This window comes from Platalea leucorodia (genome assembly GCF_965183815.1).
Source record: "Platalea leucorodia genome assembly, chromosome: 4".
NCBI lineage: Eukaryota > Metazoa > Chordata > Aves > Pelecaniformes > Threskiornithidae > Platalea > Platalea leucorodia.
In genome coordinates, this window is record NC_138826.1 from 72,526,821 (window position 1) to 72,544,358 (window position 17,538).

Here is a 17,538-nt window from a genome sequence, read left to right on the forward strand (position 1 = left end):
TGTATCACCATTATCTTGCACACCAAAACCAGGCACACTGGCAGGAGTTTTTTAGCTCTGTTTCAGCCAGAGGACAAGCCGAGAGTCCTTCCATTCAGCCAAAAAACAGAGATTGTGATGCGAGTACCCTAACCGGGGAGTCTCGCTCGGCAGGGAAATGCAGTGAGCGGGATTACTCCTGTGCCCAAAGTTACGCTCACCCTGGCAAGCAAAGGCTCAAAGCACAACCTGAAACAGATAAATCCCATGTATTTCTGTGCCTTGGTGATTTGGGGCTGCGAAAGGGAAATGCTGCGGGGCTGGGCTGCATGGTCTGATGTCCCACCCTCGGCTGCGTGGTTCACGTCCCCTGCCCTCCAGCACAACACAGCCATATCTCCAAGCGCCAGCTTGGAAACCTCCTTCCTTGCTTCGACTCCCTCGTAGCTGGGACGGCACTGCAAACGGACCCCAGCTGGGTCATGGTGTAGCAATAAAAACCTCTGTACTGGAGCTGAGAGGCTTGGAGCAGTCAGGGACAGCTTGAACCTTCCCTGTGGGAAGGGGAGCCTGGTCCCCATGGCCTGCATCAGCGCAGGCTGCTCTGCCGTAGCACCTCCTCCAAACCCACTTTCACCTGCTGAGTCAAAAGAGAAGAGGGAAAACCACCAGCCTGGTAAAAATGAAAGGCTGGGTCTGCCACCACCACTCTCGGCCAGCTGGCAACTGTGGTGCGATGGGGCTTCCCGCGGGGCTTCCCTCTCCCCTCCTCTGTGTTCTTCTCTGCGCATCGTCCTGCCTGTTTTCACCTCTGCTCTGCCCATGACTCACCACAGATACCGAGCAAAAAGAAGATGACAAACAGACCAGGGCTGGACTAGAGAGAAATGAGTTATTTATCTCCTCTGGCTTATGTTTCGCGCTGTTTAGTCCTAACGCAATCAGTATTAAACCAGGTATTTTCCATGGGTACAAAGGACTTTATTGTCAACGGTGTCAAAGTCCTCCCCAGAGGAATAAAAGCGTGTGACAAACCGTGTGTCCGACGCTTTATTTTCCTGTTGTTCCCCCTGGGAGCTGCCTCCCTCCAGCTCGGGGCAGGCAGCAAGGACCAGTCTGCAGCAAGGTTTCCTTTACAGCAGGGTAGGTCTTCATCTGCCTGGCTTCTGTGCCGGCTACGCTGCAGGGCTATCTGGGAATAATTAAGCCAAAGGCAAACGCTGCCTGAAAACTGAGACTGTTTTTCCCCTGTGGGACCTGTGCAGCCAGAGAGACCTCAGGGGAGAGGGAAATAGTCACAGATACTGAATTAAATTGCATAAAGCATCAGAAAAGATACTTAGTGCTAGAAATACTGCACAGCATCAGGTTGGTATTTTCCACTTTCTCTGTCTCTTTGCCTTTAAAGAAGCAGAGAAGTTACACCACCCTGAGCCCTGCCTTCCCCCAGCACTCCCCATAGCTCGCTGCAGGTCACGGGATGGTGGTTCCCCATCCACTCCTCAGCCCTGGCCACCCGAAGGCAGACAAGCATCGCCCCTGCCATGCTGTGGGTACTATGGGTGCCCGGCTCTCCTCTTTGCTCCTGTTTGCCCACCAAACCACGCATCTCCTCCTCCCTCCCCACCAAAAATGCCTTTTTCCTTTCCTCTTTGGTTATGGCGTTCTCCTTCAAAGTCTCTGTTATAGTGAGGAAGGCGCAGAGCGGCAAGCTGACTCCCTGTAATGGATGCCCTCTTGACCCTGAAAATGCCTCGAAGCTGGCAAAATTAGGAAACAATCAGAATAACAAAGAAGCAAAAGAAAATCAAAATAAGGGAAAGAAGCATCAACCTGGATGAACACCCGACAAGCAAACACTGAACTTCCTCAATGGGGCATAAATTGTTGAACTGGAATCTGCCATTTCAGGGAAAAAAAAAGAAGAGGAAGGGAAAACATTTCAAAAATTCAGAGATTTTAATTTTGTTTTTAAAATTGTACCCATTGTCCTCAGGAGCAGGCGGCACAGGCTTGACCGGGTGGGTCCGCACCACTCCTCCACCTCCCACCATGGGAGCGGGGCAGGGGGCAGTGGCGTGGGGCTGCCCGTGGCATGGGGCTGCCCACGGTTGTGGGGCTGCTGGCGGCGTGGGGCTGCCGGCGGCGGGGGCCAGGAAGGTGCTGGGGCAGGGGGCAGGAGCAGCTGCCGCGCCAAGCGTGGGAGCGTGCCGGGCAGGCCACAAGCGCCCCATTGTCCCAGCCGGAGGCGGGCCGGTCGGCCCGGCGGGGCTGCCAGCGGGGGCTCAGGCCCATGGATGATGGCAGCTCCGGGCAGCGCTGCGTCCCAGGACGCCGCAGCCCCAGCAGCGGGGAAGGTCTGGGCCCCCCAGCCTGGCACGGCACCGCCTGCCCCCCACCCTCACGCCTCTGCTTCCAGCCCGCCGCCGCCCGCCATGGAGGAGGACGTCGCCCCTCACCGCAGCCGCCTGCCGGCCCCAGGCGGCCCCACCGGCCCCAGCCGCATCCCAGGCCCCCCGCCGCGGCGGGATGGCCCCCTCAGCGCCCCCGCCGCCCCCACGAAGCGCAGCTGCCTCTCGGTCACCCTGCGCCGGGCCGGCGGGGGTGGCGGGGGGCTCCCCTGGGAGCGGCTGCGGGGTCCGGCCCCCATCACCCCCGTCCCCCCTCGGCCCCGGCCCACGGTGGCCGAGGGCCCCCAGCGACGTGGCAGCCCTGGCGGGGCTGAGGCTGCCCCGGCGGTGAAGACGGGGGTGCCCTGCTCCCCGCCACGCTCCGGTGGGTCTCCGCTGCCGGGATGGTCTGGGCAGGGGGGAGGGAGGCACCGAGGTGTCCCTCGGCGGTGCCATGGGGCTTGGTGTGGGGCAGGGACCTTCGGGAGCGGCAGGGGGACGTGGGGGAAGATGAGGGCTTCCTCCTCGCTTTGCCCGCACTGGGAGTGGGTGGGCAAAGGCGGGTGGGAGGTGAGCCCGTGTGGCGGTGAGTCCAGCACCTGGCGGGGGAACGGGCGGCTGCGGGTGCCATGTCAGGAGCTCTTGCAGGTGCTGGGATGCCTGTGTGTCTGTCTGTCCGGACACAGCTGGCTTGTGTCCACACCACTCAGCCTAGCCTGGGTAACTTTTCAGCACCGACGGTGAGTGTAACCCACAGCGGGTGCAGTTTCCTTTTTGCCCCAGGGTGCTGCAAAAAGAGGCGCCCAAAACCCTTGCCAGGTCTGCCAGCCACCCCACAGCCCGGCCCCCACCCGGGGGGCTGCCCCACGGTGGAGGGACACACGGGCACAGCCCTGAAAGGACATCAGAGGGTCAGAGCAGTCCCAGATGTTTGTGCCCCAGCACAGCGTGGTGGGGCCATGGTGTGTGACGGGGCCGGGGTTCACAACTGTAGGAGAAGGAAAGACAGAGGGAGGAAGGGACGTCCCCCTCCAAAGACACAGGCAGCCAGGGGCACAGCTCTCCAGGTGCGGGCACATCCACCGGACACGCGCAGGCGGGCACCGCCAGGCACGGACGCCTGCCAGGGCACGCGGGGATGTGACCTGCGTGCCCCAAGATGGCCCACGGGCGGCACCTCTCCCCACACACACGCACACACACGCACATGCACACGCATGCACACATGTGTGTACGCACACACGCACAGAGGGGACGGCGCTCGCTCTGCCTCTGCACCGTGGGCTGAGAGCCAGGAATCGCGGTGCCGGAGAAGAAAAGGTTTCTCACGCCTCTGCAAGCGGAACTGAAGGGCAAATGGCTTTTGATGAGCCAAAACCTTCCCAATTTCCTCCCTCCGGGAAAGCAGAAGGAGGCCTTGCAATCCCCTGAAACCAGTAAATACCTAGGGGCAGAGAGCGCCCTTTCTCAGCCCTGCCAGAGCAAAGCCAGGAAGGGTTAAATAACCCCCTCCCTAAACAAGCAGAGATGCTGAAACCGCTGGGGAATTGGGAGGGAAAGGGGCAAGAAAAGGTCTGTGCGGTGTGCGGAGGGAGGAGGGGTGCGGGTGTATGAGGGGGGGCCTCTCTGGGACACGGGGGGGCCCATCAGCGGCGACCCCTCCGTCCCCACGGCCGTGCCCACCCAGGCGGAGAGGCCGGGGGGGCCTGGGATGGAGCAGGGGCCTGGGATGGAGCCGGGGGAGGGTGCGCGGGGGGAGATTTTGCGGCGATGTTTAATATTCAGGTCACATGACGATGGCAGCAGGAGCAGCACCAGCATCCCCGCTCCGCTGAAATAGCCACTGGAGAAGGAGGGGAAGGAAAGGGGGGGAGAAGAGGACACAGGGAAGAAAGAGAGAGGTAAAAGCGGAGAGCCTCGTAGCCCACCACATCGCGTCAGCGTCAGGCTAGAAAAGTGGGGTGAGACCCACCCCCTTGGGAGAGGATTCGGAGACAAAGGAAGCTTCATGTTCAAAGGTAGGATGCTCTGGGCTTGGCAGGGCTGGGCGATGCCGGAGGGATGCCGCTGGGCTTTTTGTGCAGGCACCCTCCGCCGTGCCCCCCATGCTGCCCTGCTCCGGCCACGGGGGAGGAATAACCCCGATGAACAGCGGGGGAAATCTGTCCAGGCTTTGTCTCTCCTCTTTTTTTTCCTTTTGGTGGCAGCAGTCTGGCATGAAGGAGGAGCAGGGCTGGTTATGGTGCTGATGGGGAGTAGCTGGCGCCAGGGGCTGCTCTGAAAGAAAGAGATAATCCCAGCTGGTCCAGGGCTGGGGAAAGCCCACAAGCTGCTCAGGCAACTGCCTTGTCCCTTGCCAGTGACAGGCAGTCGCTGCGGGGGCAGTGGGGACGTCCTGTGCCGCTCCCTGGGCACCTGCGCAGGAGCCAGCGGGCGGGCAGGGAGCCCCGGCACTGGCGGGCAGGCGGGCAGGGCGCAGGCAGCTGCGGTGGCACGGGTCCCCTGGTCCAGGGGTGCTCAGCAGCCTCTCGCCTTGTGATACAGCCGTCCCGCCCAGGCAGCGAGCTGGGGTATGGCGTAAGGACTGCACGGCCAGGGAGCAGCACTGAGGGTACAGCTGGGGCTGAAGCAAGCATCTAACCCTGCGGCAGCTGGGCTGGGGACGTGCCCAGCCCCTTCGCCTCCAGCTCCTGCATCTCCAGAGAGGCTTCGGCACACGCTGCCCTAGATTTCACTGCGGCCCCGGCAGCGCCGGGCTCCTGCCCAAGCCCTCTGCAGAGCGCTGAGGGGAAGGAAGGTTGCTGCTGGGAAGGCTGCAGCAGCCCAAAGGGCTGGGATGAGTTTCCCTGCCTCACTGGAAATGCCCGGTGATCCTCAGGCCAGGCAAAAAGATGTGGTAAGAAGAATGGCTCTGTTCTGCACCCTGAGGTCAGGCGGTGCATCCGGCACGGCTCGGCCTTTGCCCTGCACAGCTGGGAGAAATGCCCTGGGGTCATCACGGAAACTGAGGGGGGAAAGGGATTTTTCCATTGGAGAGATTCTCAGCCCAGCACCTCTGCAGATCTGAAGCAAGGAGCAGATTCTAATGCCTGCAAGCCCCAGGGAGGCTGTGCTACTGAAGCAGCTGCTTGCTTTCCTTCCTAGGGACCTGGTGTCACCCGCCGAGAGCCTGCTCCTGCCAGCCACCTTCAGGCTCCAAACCCGTCCCTTCTCCCCGTTCCATGATTGCAGGGAGCGGGACCATGGGTCTGGGGCCATGCGGGTGGAAGGGGCTGGGGTGAGATGTGTGTGTGGATCGCTGCCTCCAGCCGGAGCGGGATGGCCTCATGCTGCACAGGAGGAGAGCTGCAGCGAGGCCATCCATGTGTTAGGTGGGGGTTAAATAGCCTTTCCTTGCTGGAAGCTGGGTTGTGGTGAGCGACTGTTTGCAGCCCTCCCTCCCTCTTGCCACTCAGACAAAGGACGGGAAGGCAGGGGGAGGGGATGCGACCGTATCTGGGTTATCGGGACAGAGTAGATGTTAGTCCCCACTACCTGAGCCCCTAAGGGACCTGCAGGGCCACCTCTGTCCCCAGCTGGCTGCTGCAAATGTCAGAGGCAGGCAGACGTGAAGGGTGTGCTGCAGTAGAGGTGTCGGCTGCTGGCCACGTACGCCGGCCTGCCAGGGAGAGGTTTTGGGGTGGATCGGTGGGTGTCAGAAGCAGGAGCTAGCTGGGACCGCTGGGACCTCTCTGAGCACCCGTTGCCCTTCTGGCCCTGCCTGCCCCAGCCCCAGATGCTGCTCCTCTCCCTGCTCCGCAGCCGAGTGGAGCATCTCCTGTAAGCCAGAGATGATCCCCTGGCAGCCCAGCCCGGGCCACCTCCCACTGGGAACCAGGCAGCAGAGGTATCACCAGCAACCGCCCTCTTAAACGAGTTTCGCTTAGCAGACAGAACAAAGCAGCAGGGAAAAGGGTGGCAATGCAAACAGCGGATGTAAGTGGTTAACCTTGGCTAACCCTCTATTCATTATCAGCTGTACTGGCTGTAGTGCCCTATCATGTATTCATTACAGAGGACAGCTGGAGGGGCTACGGGATGTGCCTAGGATGCATAATGCTACCCCTTGACCAGTCGGTCAGAGCGCTAATGAGGCTTCATAGCAGCATTAGTGTTACTGCACGTAAAACAGAGCCATTCCCACGAGACCAGGTAGACACATTTCATGTCTCAAGGTGCCTCTCACAGCTCTGGCCCTGGTTTTGCACACCCTGACCACCCCGTCAGGTTGTTCCTCAGTTGGCTCCTTGGATTCCTCTGTGGGAGTCAAGAGGTGGAAAATCGTGTGCAGAAAGCTGAGCCCTTGGGTACCTCTTTGCAAAATGGGGGCTTCCCTTCCTGAGGCTGTATGGGAAGGCACCCCACACAGAGAGGAAGACAAGTGACTGAGAGGAGAAAGGGAGGTTGTCTATGCCAAGACCTTGAATGTCCAAAATCAAAACAGCTAGGGCAACATCACTGATATAAAATCCCGGAAATATTTAAGAAGACTTCTGGAGATCTTTTCTCCTGGTCTCAGGGCTTTTTATAAGTGCTCAGGATCCTGACTCTGAAATATCTGCTCCAGCCACTGCAAGCTCCTAGCTCCAGCAGCAAAGCCTGCAAAGGGATGGCCACGTATTGCAATGTCCACAGCAGAGTTAGCAACATTTGCTGGCTCTGAGCAAAGCATATCCTCGGTGAGACTGAGGGGTGAGTGATAAACCTCTTAGTGAGCCTCGAGGTTGGCTGCCAGCAACTTCCCTCCTTCCTCCTCCCTGAGTAAGAACAAGGAGTTGAAGGAATAAAGAAGAGCGCAACAGACTACCTGAGGACAAGCTACTGCCCGGGCAGCAAAGGGATCGCAGCCTGCATGGCCCAGGTCCTGCACCCATCCCATTTAGCTGCTCGGCTGGGCTTTCTTCCCACCTCAACCTATTCCCTGTCCACCTCCGGGGTTTATTTGCCCCCATTACTGCAGTAGCCAAGTGCCTCACTGGGGCCACAGCCCCCTGCCCTACATCCCCTCATCGTTCCCTGCCTCCCTCTCTTCTCTCCCACTCTGGGGTAGGTGGGACCCCAGCAGGGCTGTGTGGGGTGTGCACTGGAAGATGCTGCAGCAGGATGAGGGGCACGGCACAGCCACACAACTACGGTACAGGTGGCGTGGGGCAGCCCAGGAGAGGACAAGCGAAGGGCAGGGTGCAGGAGAGCCGGCTGGCTTGGCCCTCCACGCTGTGCCAGAGAGATGGGCTTTCCTGGCTGGCAGCAGCTTTGAGAAAGCTGGAAAAAGACAACAGGAGCCTCAGGGGATGCTTTGTCAGCAGGAAAGGCACAGACTAGCTCTGACGGGTGTAAGAGAGGATTGCAGCTGAGAAGTGCTCAGCTCGGCAGGCTGCCTCCTCCGGCTGCTGCCCGTCAGCATGAGGTGCTCCGAATTGCCAGCCTGGCTCAAGCCAACGGTCCATCTTGTGCTCTGGTCCCCCCAGGGTGCTGCTCGCTGCTTCAGGAGAGGGTGATGATAGCTCAGAGTGCCCCTGCTCCGTGGGGAAGAGCAGGACGGGGGGGCCATCCTCCGGCAGACCTCTCCCCTGTGGGCAAGGTGGAACGGAGGTGGTACGAGACCCTTTGGACGTTACCCACGGTGCTGTGCACAGGTGGCTGCGCTGCCGTCCTCTCGCACAGCGGGAAGATCCTTTCTCCCAGTTTAACATAAAAGACTTCCCAAGCAGTGTAAAGGGAGCTGGGTGGAGGCACCCTTTTCCTTGCCAAGGGCGGCCCTTCCGCAAGGTCTACCCCCCGCATACGACAGTGGGATATTAAAGCTTATATATAAAATGTATATTTTTCCCTGTGTAGAGCAGCCCTTTGTGTCTGCCCAGGAGCTTTGATGTAGGAATGCTAGGCAGGGTCGCCAGCCAGCCATGCAGCCTGTTACAGCCTAACCTTCTCCTTGAACGAAATCTCTCTGACCTCTCTCCAACCCTTGTCTCTGCCTGGCCTGGCTGAGCTGTCATGGGGACCCAGGACTGGTGCTGTCAGTGTCCCCAGCCCTGTGACCTCTGAGTTGTCTTCCTCTCCAAGAGGCACGTGCCACCCACCAAATGGCAGCCCTGCTGCTCATGAGCTCCTCTGCAGCCAGTGGGTTCTGCTGAGAGGAGCAAAAAACTCCGCCGAAATGATGGAAAGGGATAATTTAGTGTGAGATATTTGAACTGAAGCGGCATCCAAAACAAGCGGAGTGCTTACCAAGCAAAAACGCATGCTGTCCCTGTCCTGGAAAAATAACCATCTAATGAGACAAAGCATGGGGGAGTCAAATTAGAGTGGGAGAGGCTCTAGTTTGCAGCTGGTTTGTATATGGAAGGTATTTAATTCCCATCCCCTTCATCTTCCTTTCTAGATGCATCCCTCATGCCTCCCTTCCCCACCAATTACAGCTTTTCTTCCTCCCAGCGGGTGGGAGCTGCTCACTAATGAGACAAGAGACGGACATAAATGGACAAGGCCCATCCCAAGCAGTGTGTGCCATCACCCAAAAAAGAGTTGGGGAGGCCGGAAAGCCCGGGGGGCCTTTCTTTTTGCCTGTTCGTTTTACATGGAAGAAGCAAAGAGGGGGAGGCAAGGGGGGAAAGGTACAGATGAGGTTTATTGATCACGATGATTAGTTTCTTGAGCATGACAAAACCCATTGATCCACGGGCAGGAGGCAAGCGTGGAGGCTGTGGCCATGCTTTGCATTTCCACCACTGCCTTCCTCTGAGGAACTCAGCCTGCACAGCACAGCCAGTAATGCAGCCGCCCCTGGCAGGGGCCAAGCTCGCAAGTCCTCACGGTAAATCCCAAACCGTTTCAATGCTGGGATTTGACACATGATAATTTTTGAAAGTCTGTTCCATCATAAATTTCATGCTAAACTTGGAGGGGCAAAACACTGGTGATCCTGGTGAGAACTGGGAGACAAAAATGAGGAGGCACACACAGAGCTTTGGGCACCCGATTAGGAGCCCAGTGAGCTTCACTGGGTCTGCTTCTGCTGTTTGGAGGTATCCACCAATATGTTGCATGCTCAACAAGCCCCACTTCTCCACCTCCTCATCTGGAGTGATACATAGAAGAGCGTGCTGGAAACTCAAGTAGATGTTCCTCCACGAAGAGCCTTACTGCTGAAATCTTACCATTCAGTTATCCTCAGTAGCCCTTGAAATGGGTGCTCAAAGCTGTCCTCAGGCCCTGTGACAGGTCAGCAGGGAGGTCCTCATTACACCTCAATGATGACTTTTCAATCTTTTTCCCCATGCAGGGCCAGTGGAGAGCAAAAACGAAGCAGCCATGTCTGAGCTGGTCCCAGAGCCGCGACAAAAACCAGTCGTACCGATGAAACCCATGGGCATTAACGCCAACTTGCTGGGATACATCGGTATCGACACCATCATTGAGCAGATGCGCAAGAAAACCATGAAGACAGGTTTCGACTTCAACATCATGGTTGTAGGTAGGCAGGGACCAGCTGAGGTACTGGGAACCATGGCCAGGGACTGTCCTATGAGGCCAGGTGGGTGAGCGGGCCCTGCAGGGAGGGCATGAGGGAGCAGACAGTGCTTGCTCTGGGGGAAAGGAGAGCCTGCGCAAGGCAAGGAGACACCTACAGCCCCTTCCCCTGCCACCCTGGCTCTGTCCCCTGGGCCTGCTGTCATCGCTGGGCTGTAGCAGATGTCACGAGCTTCCTCTTTGCAATCCTCAGGTCAGAGTGGACTGGGAAAGTCGACACTGGTGAACACCCTCTTCAAATCCCAGGTGAGCCGCAAATCTTCAGGCTGGAATCGGGAGGAGAAGATCCCCAAGACAGTGGAGATCAAAGCCATCGGGCATGGTAAGAGCCAGGCTGCTGGGGTGGAGGCAACACTGATGCTTCAGCACAGTCTTGCAGAAGACCCCGGTAGTCTATACAAACAGTTCTTTGCTGTTAGGCAGCCCTTTCTCCACGGGAAGCTAAAGGACAAGTGCTGGTTTTAGATGGCCTCAGACCCAGCCAAGGCTTTTCTTAAACAGCAATGCCACTGATGCCACAGCCAAAAGCAAGGGGTAGAAAAAGAGTTATAGTTATTTCTTCTGCCAAGACATTAGTCTGCATGTGTGGATTAAGCCTTGCTGTAAGTCATTCCCACCTGCAGATGCTTAATGATGTATACAAATTGCATTGGTGGGTCCCATCCCAAGCCTGATGGAGCACATCTCGTCATGGCAAAGCATCAGCACAGCTTCTACACCAGTGCAGAGTAACAAGCATCATTTCAGATTCAGAATGATGCACTGGAGGGGAGGACAAGTTGTGTAAGGTAGGTACTACCTCCGGGACACAGACTGAGCACAAATCCATTTTCCTGTGGCAGAGTGGTATAAGGTGGCTTTGGTGCAAAGGTTACCAAAATTTGGGGTCAGAAATGCAAGTGGGGGTCACAACTGTTGAGGCCTGACCCAGCCTGGCCTGGTCATGCTTGCTGGGCAGGGAGGAGGGCAGAGCGCTCTTGTTCCCTTGTAGGGCACAGAGACATGCTTCGTGATGGTCCCCAGGGAGGCGTATGATTGTTTGAATTTCTTCCCCAGTCATTGAAGAAGGTGGTGTCAAAATGAAGCTGACAGTGATCGACACACCGGGATTTGGGGACCAGATCAACAATGAGAACTGGTGAGTTTTACATGGTCAAGGCCTTGTGTCCCAGAAAGGGCTGGAGTTCAGATGGTATATGGAGCAACTCTCATCTACTTGGCCTGGAAAGTGTCTGGCATCCTATTGCAGTTGGGGGGCCAGTAATGGGGATGTGGAATTGTGAACACCATGGGTCTGTGTGCATGCTTGGGGGTATGCACACATTACATAGCAAATGCCTATTTCTGTGCCCAGTTGCAGAAACTCTTAAACATCTCTGCTGATGGCAAGATGCCTGTGGTGGGTATTTTTTATGCCTGAGCCTGCTTTGCTGCTGTCAGAGCAGGGAACACTGTAGGCAGGAACATGAGGAGATTTGTACCTGTCTATTCATCTCTCTCTCCCACCTTAACAGCTGGGAGCCTATTGAGAAATACATCAATGAGCAATATGAAAAATTTTTGAAAGAGGAGGTGAATATTGCAAGGAAGAAACGAATTCCAGACACGCGAGTGCACTGCTGCCTCTACTTCATCTCCCCCACGGGCCACTCGTACGTACACAGTCCCTCGTCCTTCCTCAAGCCCTTAGTGCCTCTGTGCCAGATATATACCCTGCACTGCTCCACCTCAGCCACAGACCCAGGGGTCCTGCCTGCAGGGCTGGCCACTGTTTAGCTTAACTTTGGGTGCTGCGGGGCTTGAAAGGGTCTAGGATAACAAGGGCAGGAGAAACGCCACTGTGTTTTTTGGGAGAGGGCAGGATGGATGGGAAGAAGGAGATGAGAGTATGGTGGCAGCAAGCAGGGTACGCACAAGGGAAGTTTCATTGATTTCCCTGATGCTGGGAGAGTCACTAGGATGAAAGGAAAAAAGGGTAAAGTGACCCCTTACATGTTGTTCCCTCTTGCACTGCAGCCTGCGGCCTTTGGACCTGGAGTTCATGAAACATCTCAGCAAGGTAGTGAACATCATCCCGGTTATTGCCAAGGCTGACACCATGACCTTGGAGGAGAAGACTGAATTCAAACAAAGAGTGAGTATCTCCTCTCCTGCATGGGATCTTTCTCTGACCCACCTTGGAGGTAGGAGAAATGAGCGGTATCCTTCTTCCTGGGATTGCAGCGCAGTCCTCAGAGCATGCACAGAGTCCAACGCTGGGTTGGTGTGTAAGTCCTGAAGATGCAGCTGTTTATGGCTCTAAGGGTATCTGTTAGAGGGAGAAAAATGTGTGTATCCCCGTGACATCTCATGATATGCTCTGTCATGGGAACTGCAGAGCCAGACAGGTAACTGGGCTTGCGGAAGAATGAGTCATCATTGCTGCCGTGTGTCCTCATTTTGCTGCATGCTTCCCTGGGGACAATCCCCCCAGCCCCTGCTGCTGGAAGGATGTCCCAGATGTGTTTGCCCGGCCATCCCACCTGCCTTCCCTTCAGGTTTGTGTTGCTTTGTGCTTCAAAATGTCTCTCTGCCCAGGTGCGCAAAGAGCTAGAAGTAAATGGGATCGAGTTTTACCCCCAGAAAGAATTCGATGAGGACTTGGAGGATAAAACAGAGAACGACAAAATCAGGGTAGGAAACATTTTATTGTGGGAGGGGAAGGGGGGATGAGGGCTGGTCGTATTTAACAAGTGTAAGACAGACATGTGTCACTAGAAGGTTTTAAGTGCTTCGCGGTCCCTGAATGAAAGATGCAATGGATGTAAGGGATGGTCATTCCTCCTTCCCAGCTTAATTTGTCCCTGTTGTTACTACGGGGTGCTATGAAGGCTGAGTGAGGAAGGACTATGTGTCACCTCCTCTTGCTGAATGCTCTGTTTGGCCACTGTTAAGGACCAAAGGGGCCTGGTGTATGGCTGATGTCCACCCTCTGTCCCAAACAACTGCCCCAGGAGCCCTCTCATCTGCCTACCAAACTTGACCTGAAAAGCAGTCCAGTTCTTTGCTCCCCCAGCCCCTGTGAGAAGGCCTGTCCCATCCTTCCCTCCTCAGAGCCTTAGAAACTGTCTCCTAATTTTCAGCCTGTGTTTGTTCATGGCCAGGTTGTACCCAGGATTATATCTGTGTTCTTGTGCCAACGCTGACTCAAGCAGTTCTCCTATCTAGTGGTCCCCTCCACCACTCAAGGCATTTATAGAGAACCATATTATCCTTTGCGGACCTGGTCAGCTGAAGGAGACAAGCTCCTTTGGATGAGCTTCCCATTCCTCACTAGTCCATGCTCCTAGTCACTTTTTTCTGCTCCTGCTCCAGTTTGATTTGATTTTCTAGCACTGGTGCTGGTACCCCATGCTCCCCCATCTCTTCTGAGATCTGAACTGCTAAGCCCATGGACCACATGTGCTTTTTAAACAATTGCATCACACTGGTGGCTTGTGGTCATCTTGTGACTGACTAGCACATGGGGTCCTTCCACTCCTTCAGTCGCTGCTTGTTCATGAGCTCCGAAGTCATAGCAGAAACTCTTGATGTTATTTCCTAAGTGCTGTTCTTTGTACCTCAAACTTACATCTTCCCGGATAATAACCCAGTCTGCCTTTGTTCTGACAATACCTCTTGGCCTTGTGATGCTAGTGCATTTAATTATCCCGCTTATCATTTTTGTGGCTAGGCCATTCATGAAAATAGATTGGTCTCCATGGCAGTCCTCAAGAAACTCCAGGAGTCTTGCATTGCAGCCTGACACTTGCCCTTTCAACTCCCCCAGCTGTCACAGCCCCAACAGAAATTCCCACCTACCCCATCTTAATTAATAATTTCCCATTTGGCAATACATCACACATTCTGGAGAAGACTAGATGGGTTTTGCTTCGTCTCCAAACTGTTACTGGTTTTGAGGAGGGCACCACATTTTGTTCTGCACTTCAACATCATTGCCCTAGGTTTGGGTAGTCTCACACGTAAGAAATAAACTGCTTTTTAATCTCCGTTCCTGTGGTAATTGCAGTCCCTTCCCAGGCCCAGGGACATCTATAAAGCAGAGCAAATCTATGAACATCTGCACAACCTTATGGATAGCAGGGTCTCCTGCACTCTGTGCTCTGGAAATGGATGGTTTCTCCCTGTGTTTAGAGATAATCACCTGGGTCCCCAATAGCCTCACCTACTGTCCCACTTCCCAGGAAAGCTGCACCCCTACCTCATTTCTGGCCTTCCTCAGTACAACCATTTCAGCCATTAAACTTCTTGAATGTTCATGTGTCTTGTTGGGGAGGATTATTCTGAGGCCTCTCCTTCTTCTGGTGAAGAACTACAAACGTGGTGAGAAATGCTCACTGCAAACTATCAGCCCTGGGCTGACAGACTCTCTCCTGGTTATGCCAAGGTACATCTTCTCTGGTCATCCCCTCTTCAGAAATGCTGGAGATGGGTGCAGAAAAGCTCTGCCCCCCGCTCCAGAGCCCTTGGCACTGCTGCAAGCTACCCACCAAGCTCAGGGGGTGCGAGGACACGTGTAAAGCAAGGGCCCAAAATGCTAGGGATAGCACTGACAGGTGAAGAGGACAGCCAGTGAAGTGTTGCTCTGGAGAACTTCTTCCCTTGGAGAAGGCCTTGTGTTTGGTGAGCTGAGAGGAGGAAAGGTGGATGGGGAACAGTGATGGTGCTGCTCTCTGGAATGGGTTCAATAGGTCTCTCCACATGTCTCTCCCCAGCAGGAAAGCATGCCCTTCGCAGTGGTGGGCAGCGACAAGGAGTACCAAGTGAATGGCAAAAGAGTCCTGGGCAGGAAAACACCTTGGGGAATCATTGAAGGTAAAAAAACCCTTGCTCCTGGGAGCTGAAAGTATCTCTGGTGTCCAGATAACATGTCCCATGGCTACCTTCCCATCCCTTTTGTGATAAACTTTTTGAAACCAAGCAAGAGGAGAATTCTCAAGTAGCTCTCCTGGGAGGGAACTGCCACGGTCAATGCAGTACCACTACTGCCAACTGGCAGAAGTTGGAGCCACTCCGAACACCACACTGTGTGAAGTTGAGCTCCTGAGGTTGCCTTGGTTTTCAAATGAAAATTCACATGTGACTGCTCAGCCCCTCTTAGCATGTCTCCTCACTGCCTGACAGTGCGGCGTTCAGACAACTGTCTGGCCTTTCTGAAGTGTGCAGGCTCTGCCCACCTGGAACCTGCCCCATGGCAATGACCTTCCCATGCTCTGTAACCACAAAAAGGTTGTTGAAAAAATCAAATGTAACAATTGCTTGCTTTCTTTTCAGTGGAAAACCTCACTCACTGTGAATTTGCCCTACTTCGAGATTTTGTCATCAGGTAAGGCCATGGTCATGTACCAGTTTGCTCTTGATGAGCAGGGAGTCTTCCTGAGACCCTCTTAGAGTGAAACAGCCCCTATGGAAAGGAAAATAAAGTACATTTTAGGCAGTGAAAGCTTATGTGGGGTAGGGTGGGATTGACTTAAGGGGTAATACTCTAGTGCCTCTCTTAGTGACATGACCACTATGTCGAGTAGGTGCCAGTTTTCATGTATGAGCTGGATGCCTGAAGAAAACCAGGGTACTACCACCCCCCTTATATCCCATTAAGGTTGCAACAATTTCTATTTGTTGCTGACAACAGGTCTGGGCTGGAGTCAGTGAGAGAGAGGCTGCTACCACATCCTAGACCACGTGTCCTACCAGCTTGAGGGATGTGCTGGAACATGTGACCTGGAAGTGAAAAATTCCATATTTCATTCAGCTTTCATTGTCCTGTCTTATTTCTACTCTGTTTCATAAAGTTGTCTCAGCACAAGTGATATCTGCCCCCAATTCTGTAGAAGAGCTGCAGATCCAGAGTGACCTCTGTTCCCTATAAATACAATAAGGTTTTAAAACAACACCGAAAATAAGGAAAACGCACTTCAAAGCCAGAGCCCTGCGGCTCATTCCACCTGTGGGTATGGTCGTATTGAGACACTTGGCCAGGTACAATGCTTTGACATCACCCCACTGCCCTCTTTTTGTTCTGCGATACCTTCTGCAGCAGACATGTTTTCCCTAAGTCTTCCAGTAAAAACATCCTAACCAAGTGATCATCACAAAGCACAGAGCAATCCAAGCCCACAGGCTTTCTGTGGAGGTTAGGGACAGTGCTCACAGCAGTGTTCTGCAGGTTATGCTCTGCAGTGAACCTGATACACCCTCCTGGTGCTTCCTTGTCTCACCACCACTTCAGATGCAGCAGCCCATGTCTGCTCTGACACACCAGGACGGCCAGAAGCTGTCCCACTGGCACAAGTGTGAGAGGGGCAGGACACTGGCAAGCACAGCCAGGGATTTCAGCCTATATCCTGCACCCTGCCTATGTGTTCTTGAATGCTGATGCTCCAGCTCTCAGTTGTGTATGATGGCACCCATGCTATCCATGCAGAAAGAGGGGTACGCTCTTTAGCCAGACTGACTGAAGAAATCTTCCGTTTATCTCGGGGAATAAAATGATCATCAGAAGATTAATACTGACTGTGCTGATATTGGTTATCGTATCCTCTTTCCAACCCCATCTTCACTTTGCCCCCTACAGGACCCACCTTCAGGACCTAAAAGAGGTGACCCATAACATCCACTATGAGACCTACAGGGCCAAGCGGCTGAATGACAACGGAGGGCTGCCCCCCATGACTGTCGAGACAGAGGAAAACCATGAAAGTAACCTGTGAATGACACCCCCCCCCCCAATGTCACCCGGTGTCTCTGGATACAACAACCTACCCCTGTTACCCTTGACTCTACCATGGGCCTGTCTCTGAAGCATGTGGCGCATCCTCCGTGTGTGTGAGAGGGCACGAGTGTGAGTGCGTGCGTGTGTGCGTGTGCCTACCTATGTGCCGGAGAGGGACCAAAGGCGTCTCCCCCGTCCTTCCCAGAGTGTCCTCATTCTCAGTTTGTTTTTTGCACAGCGGACTGTCCGTCATCTTCCTTTCTCTCATTCCTGTGTCTCAGCTGTGTGTCTTGCCTGGGGGAAATAGGGATGGGGGGGAAGGATTTCTGGGGGCAGGAGGGCTTCGGAGGTGGGAGGTGTGGGGCATGCTGTGGGCCTGTTTTTATCACTTGGAGACATGGCAAGGAGAGACTCCAGCAGAGATGGTGGAGTTGGTGCATGCAGTGTCTTCAAGTGATGGCAGCAGAGATTTCTCTTGGATCCTCAGTGGGTGGGAAGGCAGCTGGCTGGTCTGAGGGCATGGTGGCCCAGCATTTTATCCCCATTTCTTGCTGTGGCTTCCCAAGGCGAAACGGCAGCTTGGACGTGGATAGATGGGAGAAGCGACAGAATTACATGTTTTGCAGTTCAGGGGAAGTGAATGGTGGGAGGAGACAGAATTAGTTCTTGGGCTGTAGCATCTATTTGAGAGGCATCAAAGTACCCAGGGAAAATAGCCATATTTTCCAAAAGAAGCAAAGCCCAGAGGAAAAGAACGTGTTCCTGCTGCAGAGGGTGCATTTGCCCTGCCCAGCGCTAAGATCAAAAGCCATGCTTGTGTCCCAGGCTTTTGATCCTGTGCAGATCAGA

General features: G+C 54.9%; 1 protein-coding gene across 1 annotated transcript; it reads left to right on the forward strand.

Annotated features, from left to right (window-relative positions):
• Positions 1–9,719: 9,719 nt before the first annotated feature.
• SEPTIN3 (septin 3) lies at positions 9,720–16,687 on the forward strand (the record flags this gene model as incomplete). The annotated part of the gene is made up of 9 exons (XM_082308550.1): positions 9,720–9,882; positions 10,132–10,260; positions 10,995–11,076; positions 11,453–11,590; positions 11,955–12,072; positions 12,516–12,611; positions 14,693–14,792; positions 15,252–15,303; positions 16,552–16,687. The coding sequence occupies 9 exons, from the start codon at positions 9,720–9,722 to the stop codon at positions 16,685–16,687; spliced, it is 1,014 nt and encodes a 337-aa protein (XP_082164676.1).
• Between the last annotated feature and the right edge of the window lie 851 nt (positions 16,688–17,538).